Consider the following 15,267-nt stretch of genomic DNA (forward strand, 5'->3'; position numbering starts at 1 on the left):
GTTGTTTTTTTTTTCTGATAATGCAATAAATAAATAATTAAATGTTACCCTCTTTTAAACTGTGATTTTTATTTATATAGATTGGTTATGAATTTGGGAAATATTGACATTTTTCAAACTGTGTTCTGGTTATTGTTACTATAAGAAATTAATTAAATAGCCTACTGTTACTCAGGCCAACAACTTAACACTTAATCAAATTTTCTTAACTGTGTTCATACAGTACTAGATTATTTTGATGATAAAGTTTTGGATAAAAAAAAAATGTTTATGTCCTGTGATTGAAATTTGATTTATTTATGCCATAAATAATTATGCTTTCAATAAATGTACCTATCTTTTAAGCCTATCGCTGAGGATTAAATCTAAATGCCTAAACTGATGAAAATTTGTCTCAAATGATCAATTTTGTCATTAAAATGGAATTTACAAAAGGGCAAGCCATGCCTTTTTAGAATAGGAAAGAAACATTTTTCCTTCACATGTAGACAGTCAACACCATGTGTTCAGGTATTTAGAGAAACCTTAGATAATGTATTATTATTATTATTATTATTATTATTATTATTATTATTATTATTATTATTATTAGTGTGTGTGTGTGTGTGTGTGTGTGTGTGTGTGTGTGTGTGTGCATCCCATCCAGGGTGTATTCCCACCTCGCACCCAGTGTTCCTGGGATAAGCGCTGTATCCTCCACAACTATGGCCGGTTACTAAAGATGAAAGAATATTTGTAGTACATTCAGTAGATGTTTATATACAAGATGGTCTAATGTAAGTGTACCTGATTAAATAAAATACATGTATCCATCAATGAGTATTTATAGCCTATACACTTATACCTAGTATACTTGGTGGTCACTTATACATGCGTTTTTACTATTCCTTTTTTAAATTTTATTTATTTATTTATTTTTTACAGCTGTGCACTTATTAAAACTTTTTTCAACTGTTTTTTTTTTCCAGTTACTGTTTTTAAGTTTGCTCAGTTGCAGTTACTGTAGTCCATTTTATGCACATTTTATCAACCCGCCCACTATCCCATCCATCAGTAGTAAGAAGCCGCAATAAATCCACCACTGAGGAGATATTTTGGTGGTGGACCATTCTCAACACAGCAGAGCGATCCTGACATGAGAATAATATCATGGGTGTGCTGCTTATATGACTAGATCAGGCCCAGCTGTTGTGTGTAAACAGCTCAGTGACAATGTTGGATTAAAATATTCTGCCAAGCAATAATAATACAGCCACCAATGTCTGGTAAGAAACTGTCACTGCAAGCCAAGAGCATGAGTAACACAGCAAGGGGAAAAAATAGCTAAAGTCTACAATATTGACTAACAAGTTGGACGTGTTTAGTAAAGTGACTAGTAAGTGGAGAGAATGAATGAATCCCTCCAAAAATATTTGGTTAGTGGTGGTCCTATGGTATTTATGCATAGGAAAGAAAGGGGCAAAAATGTATGCCTAGTAAAATCTGGGCTACAAAAAAAAATTGTATTTTACTAACGAAATGCACCTATATGATTTACTCATACTCAAGCAACTGAAAGTAAATATAACTCGTACACTATGCAGGCATGGCTGTACATGATGCGCATGCGCAGTTCATCTCAGCGAGGTACGCAGGCGTGGAAGTTTATGCGCATGCGCTGTGCAGAGCTGTCAGGAGACGCCGCTCGGTTAGAGAACGGGGAGTTCTTTCCTTCTGTGGGGATTTTGTGTGGGGTGTCATCGCTGTGTGTGCAGCCGATATGTTCTCTCGTTCCCGGTGTCTCACGCGCTCTGTCGGTCGCTCTATCGCTGCTCTCCGACAGGTACGTAGCTATAGCGCCCATGCTAACGTCCCGCTTGGTACAGCGGTACGGCGAAACTGCAGCTGAACTCCAGTCCCGAGTCATGCTAAGCTAACTGCGCTAGGGCTGTAACCTAAACCGGTTCCGGTTAAGCATCTAGTGCACTACATATGTAGGTACTTTAATGCGTATGAAGTGCACCTCTATAGGAAGCAGCGGGTGATTTGGAATTAAGTCCTAACTGCTAAAGCGTTGATTAGGCCTCAGTGCCAAACCAAGGACAGCATGTTATCCTGCTTCAGTTAACCAGGCTAATCCGAGATAACCTTAATAGTTATCATTTTGCCTGCAAGTACACGTCCTAAACATACCATAAGAACAACTATTGTTGTTTTAAAAAAATGTTCTATAGAATTGTATTTATCTAGCTCAGAGAAGGGTAATGTTAGAGGAGACTTTGGTACGAGGTCATTCCCTTGATAGCCATTAGCTAGCTACATATTAGCCTATTAGCAGCGTTGAATCTGCCTGTTTCTTGCAGTGTGAGACAGGGACTTCGCACAGATGTCATCCAAGCTAATGAAATATAATAACCCAGATTTTTCCAGAGACAACAGGCTAGCTGCTTTCTAGAGCTCTACACTGCCAGGTGCAAACCCTCACTTCAGTTAAAGTTGAGGGATTTTAAAGTAAAAATGACACCAGGTTTAGTTTTAAACCGCAAAGAAGTAATAAAAGTAGTCCCCATTTATCCCTCCCTTACATCCTGTAGGGCTACATAAAGTATCACTGCTTCTGAGGCTGAAGTTCTGAGTTATTGATCAGGAGGTTGTGATTTCAGATCCCAGCAGGCAGAGTGCCAATCTTAGACCCCTGGGCAAGTTCCTCAGCACTATGCCCGAAGTTACTTTGGATGTAGAATCAATGGAAATATGGTAGATGACCAGGTGTAAATGTAAAAATTGCCCCCAGTTTTGTTCACCTAATTGAACTGGCTTTACGCTTAACGTGACATATGCTCACAAGTGACTTAGTTTTAGTGCCACTGCGACTAACGACAGCTGATGACAAAGTTCTGGCAGTGTCAGGGATGTAAAAATTTTTTTTTTTTTAAATCTCAGTGTGATCTCTGTCATGATGCTCATCTAAAAGCCACCAATAGGAGGACAGCAGAGGATTATGCCAAACTCACAGGACAGCTAAGAGTACAGTAGTGCCAATGGTGAAATGTAAACAGAACATGTTCGTGAACAAAAAATATCCTTATCGACTCTCACTCACTTTGAAGAACGTCCGTGTCTCACCGTTTGATACAGAAAGCTCGAAGAGACCGTGCGTTATGTTTTTCCTTTCTTGTTTTCTCATGATCTGAACACGACAAAAAGTTGGTTTTCTTGTGATCTCGACTTCATTTTATTGTGATTTCCACATAACAAATAGTTGTTTTCTCACGGTCTAGACATAACAAAAAGTTGTTTTCTCCTGATTTAGACATGACATAAAAAGTTGTTTTCTCGTGATCTAGACATGACATAAGTTGTTTTCTCGTGATCTAGACATGACATAGTTGTTTTCTTGTGATCTAGACATGACATGAAAGAGAGAACATGCAGAGTAGAGATGCACAAGAAAGAGAGAGGCTTTCTGGTTGGACTATGTAATTTTTGTATATTTAACCTCTAAATCTAAAGCACCGAAGCAGCTGAAAATGGGAATTTCTTTGGCGTCTATCGTCGCCTGTGTGACAGTACCCTCTGAACATGCCATCCCTTCTGCACGAGACATATCTGAGAACATTTGTAGGTTTGTTTCGAATTTGTACACTGCTTTGAAAATGTTGTAGGGTATGTATTGGATCCATTACATTAAGAAGAATGCACTGTGAAATTTCATTCTTCACAAGTAACAGCAGTGGTTGCATTTCACCTGAGCATGTTAAATATAGTCTTGTGGCTTCGAGAGTTCATTTCCCACCAATCAGCAGTGGTAAATGACTCTGGCTGTGTCTGTGTTTTGCCATTTATCTTTGAACCTGTAAAATGTTTCTGCTTTACAAACAGGGTATATCTGAGTGCAGTCAGTTTCACTGCTTATAGCTCTTGAAATAGTGTTTTTCCCCCCCTTCTTCTTCCAAATATATGACCAAAACTTATCACCAAATGCTTCAGAAAATATCTGCATCGTAGCTGGTGTTTTATTATGTGTATGTATATGTATTATTGATGTATGGTCATATTTGTTTTTATAGAGTAACAATGTTCTAGCAAGACGAGCGGCTTCGGGTAAGTTTGCATTAACTTGAATACAGTGTTTATTATATAATAATATAATACTTTGAATGTTCATCATAATTCAAACTCCTTTCCTCCACTAGCTGATAGCGTTTATTTATTTATTTGTACAAATAATCACAGTGCATTTTGCTTTTGGCATTGTAAGCAAACAAATATTCTTGGTTCTTCAGGCATATCGACTCCTCAGTGCGTCACCGTCAGGAACAATCTGTAAGCATTGCTTTAGGCTATAGGAGATTAAAAAGCTGAACTACTTTTTAACCGTGTCCTTAATAAAGAACACTCTAATTTTGTATTACTTCCCCGGAATTGCAGGAAATTTGAGACGAGGCCCAGTATCTTCCAAATCAGATACTTCAAGACCACTGCGTCCCACAGTATGTCAGTTCACACACACTGTTTTGTTTCAGATTTGATATTTGTTACATTTGTGTCTGTAATGTGTAGCCGGTTGGTATTAGTTATTCTTAAAACCGATGCTTGTTCTGCATCTGTTTAAGAAACAAGTCAGTAATCTCCTGTAGGACACCTTACAAGACTAGTTTACCTGAGGGAAGGCATGGTGCTTGTGGGGTTGTAGGTTTTCTTAATTTGTATATTCATTCAATCTGGATTAGTTGATGAAGGTAAACATGGAGGAGTATGAGAATGTGGGGGATATTGGAATTGCCATCCACAGCGTAAATGTAGAAGAATTATTGTAGATATTTATAATTTATGGGTTTGTTCAAAACTGACCAGCTGTGCTAACCTTGTGCTTGCAGTTTTTATAGATGGAGAGATAGATAGATAGAGAGATGGATAGATAACTTAATTCATCCCAGTGGTAAATTCATCTATTACCGATTATAGCATAGAGAGTTATAATTATACTATAGTATAATTTAACACTATAAATGAAACTATGTGTGTGTGTGTGAAAAGAAAATGAATTGCCCCTAAACTAGTGTTCGTTAAATGTTCGTCGATGACCTTTTTCCCATGACGATGATGAGACAACACCGATGGCATTAAACACTGTGACTATATCAAGGTGCAATATTGTTGATGGAAAAAAGATGAGACTAAAGTGTAGATTAACAAATAAAAGCTTTACCAAAATCTCTCTTTATTTTCATCAACAACAAAAAGAGGAGACAAAATATAATAGACCCCCCCCCCCAAAAAAAAACAAAACAAAAAAAACACAAAAAAAACCAGGATAAGGTTGACTAAATATGATTAAAAACTATCAAAGGCATTTGACACAGTATTAAAAATAATTTTAAAAAATTGCTGACAATATTAACACGACCCTAAAAAACGTAGATACAGCAGCAGACTTGAGTGGAATTAAAGTGCCAGTGCTGTGCAAACATAGTCAGCAGTGTAAACAGTGTGAAAACAGAAAAATGAATGGAAGTACAGAGGCATATGGATATCGAAAATGGATGGTGGTAGTTCAACTATCATCCAATGAGCTTATCCTAAGACTGGGCAGATGAGCAAAAATAAGTCACTGCATGGCCAAATTGTATTAAAATGAGAACTCGAGATATCAAATTGATGATTTCCTGACTCTGATTTAGTGATCTATAGTCACATTAAACTAAACTGTGCATGTCTTACTATGTTGCGTGCAGAAAATAAGGAGCCTTTAACTGGCCTCGCCAGGGTTCTGTACCATTCGCGTCGGCCAAGCGTTCACTCACTGAAATGTATCTGGAATATATCTGCTCTTTCAAGGCCAAAAGGATGCATGAAGCTATCTCAAACAACTTAATCTGTCTTTAATCAGGTTTGTAGGTGCATTTGAGGAGCTGAATTCACACTTTTGAAATTAGTACAGTTAGTAAATCCAGTTTATGACCTCATATCTTGTGTTTTTAATCAATGTATGAAGCTTGGTCTCCTGGCGTGACCTGGCAATTACCAACAATGAGGGAAAGGGGAAAAAAGGAAGTGGATGTGGTGTAATATCCAACATTACAACATCACAAGGGGGTGGAGGATACGGATAGCCTTTATGTCAAATAAAAATCCAAATCTGTTGTGACTACTTTTTTCTTTTCTTCCTGTCAGGAGACATAAAAGTATTTTAATACTACACGTGTTTGCTATAGCAAAGGCAGTAACCTGACATTGTCACATAATGATAATAATAATAATAATAATAATGATGATGATCGTAATGATGTGGTGGTTGTTATTAACTACATCTTAATGTATGGAAAAGGAAATGTAGGTCTATGTTAAAATGTCAAGACATTAAAAATAAAATGGTGGTGTACAGTAAGACCTCTAAAATGTAATGCAGAATCCACAGGAAAATATTTCTCTGCTATGAACCTTTCCAACCTCCAGAGCTATTTTGAAGAATTAGGCATGTGCCAGAGTTATAACAATGAAGAATGGGTAAAGATTAGTCAGAACAGACAGGGAGAAGTGAGGGACGGATATTCCAGCTAAAATAATCTGAAGGAGGAAATGAAAGCTGTTAAAGGTAGTTATAAAAGCAAATGTGGGAATGAAAGCTATTGGAGAACATTTAATAGAAACACCTGCACATTTATACAGTTATCCAATCAGCCAATCATGTGGCAGGAGCACAATGCATAAAATCATGTACATACAGATCAAGAGTTTCAGGTAATGTTCACATCACACCTCAGCATGTGGAAAAGTGTGATCTCTGTGACTTTGATCGTGACATGGTTGCTGGTGCCAGACAGGCTGGTTTGAGTATTTCAGAAACTGCTGATCTCCTATGATTTTCACACACAGCTCAGTCTCTAGAGTTTACGCAGAGTGGTGCGGAGAAAAGGAGAACAACCCGACTGGTCTGAGCTGACAGGAAGTCTATAGTAACTCAAATAAGCACTTTTTACAACTGGTGATCAGAAAAGCATCTCAGAACGCACAACACATCAAACCTTTAGCTGGATGGGCTACAACAGCAGACTACATCAGGTTTCACTCCTGTCAGTCAAGAACAACAAACTGAGGTTAACATGGGCACTGATTCACCCAAACTGGACAGTTCTAGACTGGAAAAAGACCGGGTTTAAATGATTCTTTTTCTAATATTCACTTGTCCAGTTTGGTCGGCGAGTCTGTTCGCATTATTCCTGTTCTTGGCTGACAGGAATCGAACCCCATGTGGTCTTCTGCTGTTGTAGCCCATCAACCTCAAGTTTAAATGTTTTGTGCATGCTGAGATGCTTTTCTTCTCACCACGGTTGTAAAGAGTGATTGAGTTACCAATCTAACCATTTTCCTCTGACCTCTCTTATCACCCATAGAACTGTCACTCCCTCAGTGTTTTTTGTTTTTCTGTTTGTTTTTTGCACCATTCTGTGTAAACTCAAAAATCCCAGGAGATCTGTAGCGTATGAAGTACTCAAACCAGCCCATCTAGAACCAACAACCATGCCACGATCAACATCTCGGAGATCACACTTTTCCCCCATTCTGATGTTTGATGTGAATATTAACTGAAGCTGTTGATCTGTATCTGCTTGATTTTGTGCATTGTGCTGCTGCCACATGATTGGCTGCTTAGACAACTGTGTAAATGAGCAGGTGTACATTACCTAATAAAGTGGACAGTGAGGGCATATGATCTTCAGAAATAGAGATGCACAAGTTTGAAGACATTGATTTTCTTTATTAATGACTTGTACGCTATTCAATCATTTTTGTTGCTTGTAAAAATGAAGGCACATCTGACACAAAAGAAATAGTTTGTCTTCATTTTATACTAAAGGTGTACAGAGATTTTGCACTCAGCTCTGTTTGCTTTTAACCTCTTTATTTAATTTTTTTTATTCTTTTTGCAGAGAATGAAGTACTTACTATCAACACACCAGCATTTGCTGAGTCTGTCACAGAGGGGGATGTGAGGTGGGAGAAAGGTGCGAGTTTTTCTTCTGTGTTGACCACAGATCTTGTTGAGCCCCATTTATTGCATCGAGGTGTTAACTCTGTATTAACGTGTGTTTTGTTTCGTCTCGTAGCTGTGGGGGACACCGTCTCAGAAGATGAGGTGGTTTGTGAAATTGAGACTGATAAGGTAAAAGTAAACTAATATTTTTCAGGGATATCCTGACATTTCTCATACCAGACGGTGGTGTTATAAGTGTTTTGCCATGTCTGTATGCAGACGTCAGTGCAGGTGCCCTCTCCGGCTGCAGGAGTGATCGAGGAGCTCCTGGTTCCTGATGGAGGCAAAGTGGAGGGAGGCACTCCTCTATTTAAACTAAGAAAAGGAGGTAAGTTCATGACAGTCTGTTCATTACATTTGGAGCGGTTTCCTGGTCCTCTACAGTGTGTGTGTGTGTGTATTTAAGCAATAGCACACAAACAACAGAACAGTTATATTGACAGTATACAGTTATACAACGGTTCATTAAACAAGAAATTAATATCAAGTATCGGACACAGTATGGCCAAATATTTATTTTTGCTCAGCTAATGAAGATGGGTTCTGAAGAAGCTGCACTCACTATTAACCCGTCAGCTAGCTGTCTATCTTGCTGCTGGTTAGACCTGATGTGATTTGTACATTCCCGTTAAAGGTGTATCCGGTGAAACTGGATTCGCTTCTTCCTCTTCATCTTCCTGTGATGAGCTTTATTTATATTATATATTTTAATTCAGGAGTTATATTAGTGAAAAATATATTGGTCGGCATGTCCACTGATGATGATGTGACTCTGCTCTAGTAATGCTCTCAGTTAACTGACGCTAGAATTGGAATTTTACGTGGCGAGCACGGACAAGCAGCGTGATACACGCAGTGAAATGTCCCAATGCGGCTATACAAAACTTTAAGGACTCTTGGAACGCTGCTCGTCCAATCAGTTTAGTGAATTGGAACGAACTGTGATGTAAATGTGCATTCAAACATAGGACACCTGATTAAAGATATGTATGTATATATATATATATATATATATATATATATATATATATATATATATATATATATGCGCACAAGTAAAGTGAGAAGTATTATTTTAATTGAACCTTCAGTGTGGTTACTAGCACAGTGTCATAAAACTTGGCTTGCCTCCTCCTTCTTGTCACAGTTGATGTATTTACAGAGAGATTGGTACAAACAAAAAATCAAATACTGAAAATACGGTATTCTTTTCCTGGTGAAGGTTGAGCCTTGTTCTGTGGTTTCATGCTCTCCTCAGCCGGCGCTCCCAAGGCAGCCGCTGCCCCCGCTCCAGCAGCCGAGGCCCCAGCAGCTGCGGCTCCTCCGCCTCCTCCGCCTCCACCTCCTACTGCTGCTACGGTGGGGTCCATCCCAACCACCATGCCCCCAGTACCACCCGTGCCAGCACAGCCTGCCACTTCCAAACCAGGTGAGCCAGACACACATCATTCATTCAGCTGCTGGGCTTTATAAGGGAAGTGAATTGCTTACCCTTGGCTTGATTATATCGCTGAATTGTAAGATATGAAACACAGAATGCAGTGTCTTGACACAGTATACATGTTTGTCGTTTTGCTGAAGTTTCAGCCATCAAGCCCACTGCAGCTCCTGCTGCCCCTGCTGCAGGCGCTGGAGCAAAGGGCGTGCGCTCTGAGCACAGGGTAAGTGACTACTGAGGGGGTGGCATTATTTATCAAGCAGTATCACGCTTTTAAAGAGAAGCAAGCCTACAGAGGGTTTTTGTAGACTGGAGTCTAGACATACTGTCCAAAAATGCTTTTTATAAATGAGAGAAACTGTGTGTTTGGGGTGGAAACCGTGTAATAATTCAGATATTTTACATTCTCTTTAAATCTGCAGGTTAAGATGAATCGTATGAGGCTGAGGATTGCTCAGAGGCTTAAAGAAGCTCAGGACACCTGTGCCATGTTGACGACTTTCAATGAGGTGGACATGAGGTCAGATTAGTCACCAATTCCAAATCTGTTTTTTTCTTTCTTTCTTTCTTTCTTTAAAGGGACAGAACATTTATTTATTTATTTATTTATTTATTTATTTATTTATTTGAGAAGAGGCTCTGAGTCATAAACTGAGTTCAGGTCAATAATATTGAGAAAGTGAAGTCTTGTAATGGTGGGGTGAAAGTCCTGTTTGTTGCCTAAACTTGATTAGAACCTCAGCAATGCTAACACAAATGGTTATAGATTGGAATCTGGCCTACAGGAAGAGCTTTTTGCAACCCGATGCCCATTTAAAGCCTGGAATGTAAATATTTGGTACTAATGTCGGTAAAAACAAAGATAAGATTTGGGTAAAACGTGCTTTATTAATTTAGAAGGAAACGTTAATGTCCTCAGACCCTCACTTCAGAAGATGACACTTTGAGGATTTCTCCCCGGCGCAAATGGCGGTGTCAGCTTTCGGCTACACAGGGGTTTCGTACTCGCGCAAATCTAGTTGGTATCGACGGGATGGAGCAAGACTCCGCAGGCCAGGGTTAGTGCAGAGACGAAGAAGCACGGCCGGTCAGGGGCCGAGAGCATCTGCCCAGCTCTCCCCCGAGAGCAGCCCTCAGAGAGCAGACTGCCTGCAATGTTATGGGCTTTTATGACAAGCCAATAAGATTTGAAAGGTTTAGAAAGTGAAGATTTTTATCTTGTCTTCTCTCCTTTCTCGGAGAGAGTGTGTCTTGGGACGGTGCTAATTCTGTTAGCGGAGAAACCCTAGAGCTTAAGCGGAGTTGGAGACAGGAAAACAGACAATTAAAAAGCGCTGGGCAAGTGCACCATTTTTATCATACACGCAAACCATTGTCAATAAAATCCCTGCTGTAGCACTTCAAGGTTGTTGTTGCTGGAAAAGATTTTGTTTTGCAGTCTGCAGCAACTACTAAACCTACGTATTGAAAGAATACTTCCCTGGAATGTTTGTGTAAAAAATGTGCACAAAAACATGCAGCTTTTGAATTGAATGTAAATTGGGTATCACTTTTTGATTAGAGATCTGTTGCTTGTTTTCCCTGCTTATTTTGTTCTCTTTGTCCCTGACTGCAGCAACATCACAGAGATGAGAAAGGTCTACAAAGATGCTTTCCTCAAGAAGCACGGCATCAAACTGGGCTTCATGTCTGCTTTTGTGAAAGCAGCTGCCTATGCTTTGGTAGACCAGCCATCAGTCAACGCAGGTACAGTTGCAATCAAAATTATTCAACCCCCATTGCAAATCAGGTTCATTGTTTTTCAAAATGTACAGACTTTCAGTTGTTTGCAATGAACAAATCAAACCAAAGCAATTGAAATAGTTCTATGCAACGAATGCTTCAAGTGGTTTCCCCAAATTCAACTGAACATGCAACTTATAATGACTTGTCCAGTTTCACAATTATTCAAGCCCCTGAATAGAATACCTCACAACAGCACAAATATGCAAAACAGGCAAGATGAAAACGTCATGCCGTCTGTGAGGAAGCTGAAGCTCGGGCATCATTGGACCTTCCAACAGGACAATGATCCCAAGCATACCTCAAATTCCACCAAGGCTTGGTTGCAGAAGTCCTGGAAGATTCTACAGGGCCGTCACAGTCTTGAACCCTATAGAAAATCTCTGGTGGGATTTGAAGGCGGCGGGTTACAGCACGCAAACGTAAGAATATTATTGAACTGGAGGCCACTGCTCATGAAGAATGGACTAAGATTCTTCACAAATGCTGCCAGAAGCTATGCATCTCGTTTTCAGCAGGTCATAACTGCAAAAGGGTGTTTTACTAAGTACTAAAGATGCTTGCCATGAAGGGGTTGAATAATTTTGAAACTGGGGAAGTCATTATAAGTTGCATTTTCAGTTGAATTTGGGGAAACCACTCAAAGCATTCGTCGTGTTGGAACTATTTCAATTGCTTTTGTTTGATTTGTTCATTGCAAACAGCTGAAAATCTATACATTCTGACAATAAATCTGATTTGCTATGGGGGTTGAATAATTTTATTTAATAATTACAACTGTATGTCCCTCCAGCACCAGCTAGTCATGCTTTTAGTGACACCACCTCACAATTGACTACTAGCAAGTATATGTGGTTATTGAGGTTGTGTTCTCTGCATCTAAGATCACGATTTATAAACTATATTTCCCTCCTGCTTCCTTCAGAACCACAGAAACCTGGCCTACATAGACAAGCCACACTTAATCTAGATTTTATATTTAAGTAGTGAGCCACAACCCAATGCAGTGAAAAAAGGCAGTCAGTCTGTAGCTGTTTTTTTTTTTTTAAATATATATATATTTTATATCTATACATTTAAAAAAAATTATGTAGTAATATCTAATTTGATACATTGTTTATATTTATAACGGTTTCAGACAACTCAAGTGTTTTTATCACTTCAAACTGTAGTGTGTCAACAAAACCCTGCTGGGAAGTCAAAACTGAAATTATGAATACAATTTGTTTTGGAAATATTGGTAAAAGAAGAATATTAGAAACCTATTCAAATCCTGTCACTGTTATATGATTCATTCAGTTTGTCACAGCTAATAAAATTATACTCCAAGTCCAAAATGAAAATGCTTTGTTTTTAGAGATCAAAGTGGACAATGAGCTACTTAAAGACAACCATTTGAACATTTTGACTGATGTTTTTTTCCCCAGTGATTGATGACACAACCAAAGAGATTGTGTACCGAGATTATGTGGACATCAGTGTGGCAGTAGCGACACCAAAGGTGATTTCTGGAGCTGGTCTTTTTCTCCTAATAATTTGGTAACGGATAGCATTAGCATACTCTTACAGCCTGTAATGATGTAAAGTGACAAGTGAATAAGTGCATTTAGTCCAACTGGGTAATGTTACTCCTGTAAATGAGAGTGAACACGATGCATTTCTGCAGCACTGTACTATAACCACTTTAGTACAAATGAAGCCCAGTTAGTCTTGAGACCTGCAGTGACTGACATGCTGGAAGCTGAAGTTTTGCTCTCATGTGGATTGCATTTTAATTTCTCTGAGCCTGGAAGTTTTAGTTTAGTACTCAATGTACAAGTACACACCATATTAAAAATTTGTACATGAGTGTAAAGTTGATTCTGATTCATCTGTATTCTCATCTCATCTTCACAGGGATTAGTGGTGCCAGTAATTAGAGGTGTGGAAGGAATGAACTTTACAGACATTGAAAGAACTATAAATGAGCTGGGAGAAAAGGTAGGAGCCATTATTCTGTCTGAAATTGAACACATTTCATGTTCTGACTAAATATATTAGCCATCATCTTTATACTTTCATACTTCTAGTGCAGTTTGTACTAGGGCTGGGCGATATGACAAAAATATCATATCATATATGATACTTGAGCTAACAAAACATCTGCAAAACACTAGTAAAATAAACAAATAAACCATTAATGCTTACAAAGGTCAAGTTTTTATAAAAATTTGTCAAATCAATGGCATCCATTCAGCACGATTTAACTAAAAAAAACATTAAAAAAAATACATCACCATACCAGCGATATCTCAGAAAAGTGTATCGCTTAATTATTGAACGTGATATCGCTATTATATCGATATATCGCCTAGCCCTACTTTGTACCATTAGACTACACTGGGTGCACTCTTAGCACATGGGCTTCAGAGTAAATAAACTGTTCTCAGACCCTGCTATGCTTTAAATGGAACAACTAACCAAAACCCCGTTTTTAGACAAATTTCTGATATGACCTGTTTTTTAGTAGTTCTATTTAGGGTTAAGCAGATGGTTAAAAGTGGGGAACTCAGACACATACTGTAGTATCTGGAAAAAACAAGTGGTTTTTGGTGGCTTTAAACTTTGCCCTTTAAAGTCCTAGAACGGAGCTTTAGATTTGTCATACTTATTTATTTGTATATTTTGGCTCACAGGCACGTAAGAACGAGCTGGCAGTGGAGGATATGGATGGTGGCACATTCACCATCAGTAATGGTGGAGTTTTCGGCTCACTCTTCGGCACACCCATCATCAACCCACCGCAGTCAGCTATTTTGGGCATGCATGGTATCTTTGACAGGCCAGTGGCTGTTGGTGGCAAGGTTAGTTATAAGTTTGTTGCGTTTCAGTTTGTACTATCCATCAGTAGTCACAGTGGGGGTGCTTTTTGACTTTTCTTTGCCTCACAATGTCTCTTGTCATTCTCAGGTTGAGGTCAGGCCCATGATGTATGTGGCTCTGACGTATGACCATCGTTTGATCGATGGCAGAGAGGCCGTCACCTTCCTACGCAAGATCAAGTCTGTGGTTGAGGACCCCAGGGTGCTCCTCTTGGATATGTGAGATGTCATAAAGCGCACATTAATGGCTGACTTCCTCAGATTCTCACAAAGTGGTTATTTTCCCACAAAACAATCCTTACGACAATATTTTACTGTGGTGGTTAAATAGGGAAAGCATTCTGAATGTTCATTTACTTGACAGTAGTAAGAAGTTAACAGTTAAAATTTGCATGGACTAGACAGAAGAAAGGGTGTACAGGTTGTACAGGTATCTCAGCTGGCATCTTCTTAGCAAGAAGGCTGTCCTGCCATTCATAAGTGCTTTTTTTTGCCATTGTTTAACTTGAAATATGTATGATCATTATAATACATATGCAGTTATATATGTATAAGTTGCTCATAATATGTCTAAATATCGGGTTTCCAACTGGTAAAACAAGCACAGTAGTAGACAGTATCTCATGTTTCACATTGTGTTTGTTTGTAGAGGTAGTAATCAGTTGACCAGCAAACCAGATAAACCGTTTTGTCACATTCACAATTTTTTTTTAAACACACACTCGTGTTTACAGTATGGCCCTTAAATAATGCCTCGGTCAGATCCGTCAAACTCACTGGGAACAGATTCTGCCTATGCTGTGTAAAGAAACAAATATTTAAGGAGGAAAAAGCTTTTAAACAATAAATGGATAAATTGTGGTTTTTCGTCATGTTCTGGTGCTTATTCACGTACTAATCCTTTTTCTTCAACAACAAAATTGTTACAGGTTAATAGCTGGTAAGTTGAAGTGACCATCATGGCTATTGCTATTGTGAATCTGCTACGCTGCTTCTGCTACTTGGATGATCAACTTTAAGCAGACATGCATGTGGTTAAGGTAGATGCATGTGGGTGATGGTTCTGCTTAACACGCGTTAATCTGAAAGGAAAAACCCATAAATTCAAAAACCAGTGTCTCATCTATGACTTCAGTGGCAAGACAGGATGTGGTAGCTGTGCTATTAGT

The 15,267-nt window shown here is 38.8% G+C and overlaps 1 protein-coding gene across 1 annotated transcript; it reads left to right on the top strand.

The window, feature by feature from the left end:
- The first annotated feature begins 1,654 nt into the window (after positions 1-1,654).
- On the top strand, positions 1,655-14,959 carry dlst (dihydrolipoamide S-succinyltransferase). Its single transcript, XM_053632933.1, has 15 exons — positions 1,655-1,822; positions 4,050-4,083; positions 4,266-4,305; positions 4,411-4,472; positions 7,914-7,988; positions 8,091-8,146; positions 8,237-8,345; positions 9,276-9,446; positions 9,599-9,678; positions 9,878-9,975; positions 11,071-11,201; positions 12,665-12,738; positions 13,134-13,217; positions 13,913-14,080; positions 14,187-14,959. The coding sequence occupies exons 1-15, from the start codon at positions 1,760-1,762 to the stop codon at positions 14,319-14,321; spliced, it is 1,380 nt and encodes a 459-aa protein (XP_053488908.1). The 5' UTR covers positions 1,655-1,759; the 3' UTR covers positions 14,322-14,959.
- The last annotated feature ends 308 nt before the right edge of the window (positions 14,960-15,267 follow it).

The sequence above is a fragment of the Ictalurus furcatus genome, chromosome 9 (assembly GCF_023375685.1).
Source record: "Ictalurus furcatus strain D&B chromosome 9, Billie_1.0, whole genome shotgun sequence".
In the NCBI taxonomy this organism is placed as follows: domain Eukaryota; kingdom Metazoa; phylum Chordata; class Actinopteri; order Siluriformes; family Ictaluridae; genus Ictalurus; species Ictalurus furcatus.

What these genes read in the sequence shown, in the direction of transcription:
- dlst (XM_053632933.1), top strand. Translation starts at nt 1,760, where the DNA reads ATGTTCTCTCGTTCCCGGTGTCTCACGCGCTCTGTCGGTCGCTCTATC. An exon ending in AGCAAGACGAGCGGCTTCGG is followed by an intron (nt 4,084 to 4,265) that starts GTAAGTTTGCAT and finishes TTGGTTCTTCAG; the next exon opens with GCATATCGACTCCTCAGTGC. An exon ending in GGATGTGAGGTGGGAGAAAG is followed by an intron (nt 7,989 to 8,090) that starts GTGCGAGTTTTT and finishes TTCGTCTCGTAG; the next exon opens with CTGTGGGGGACACCGTCTCA.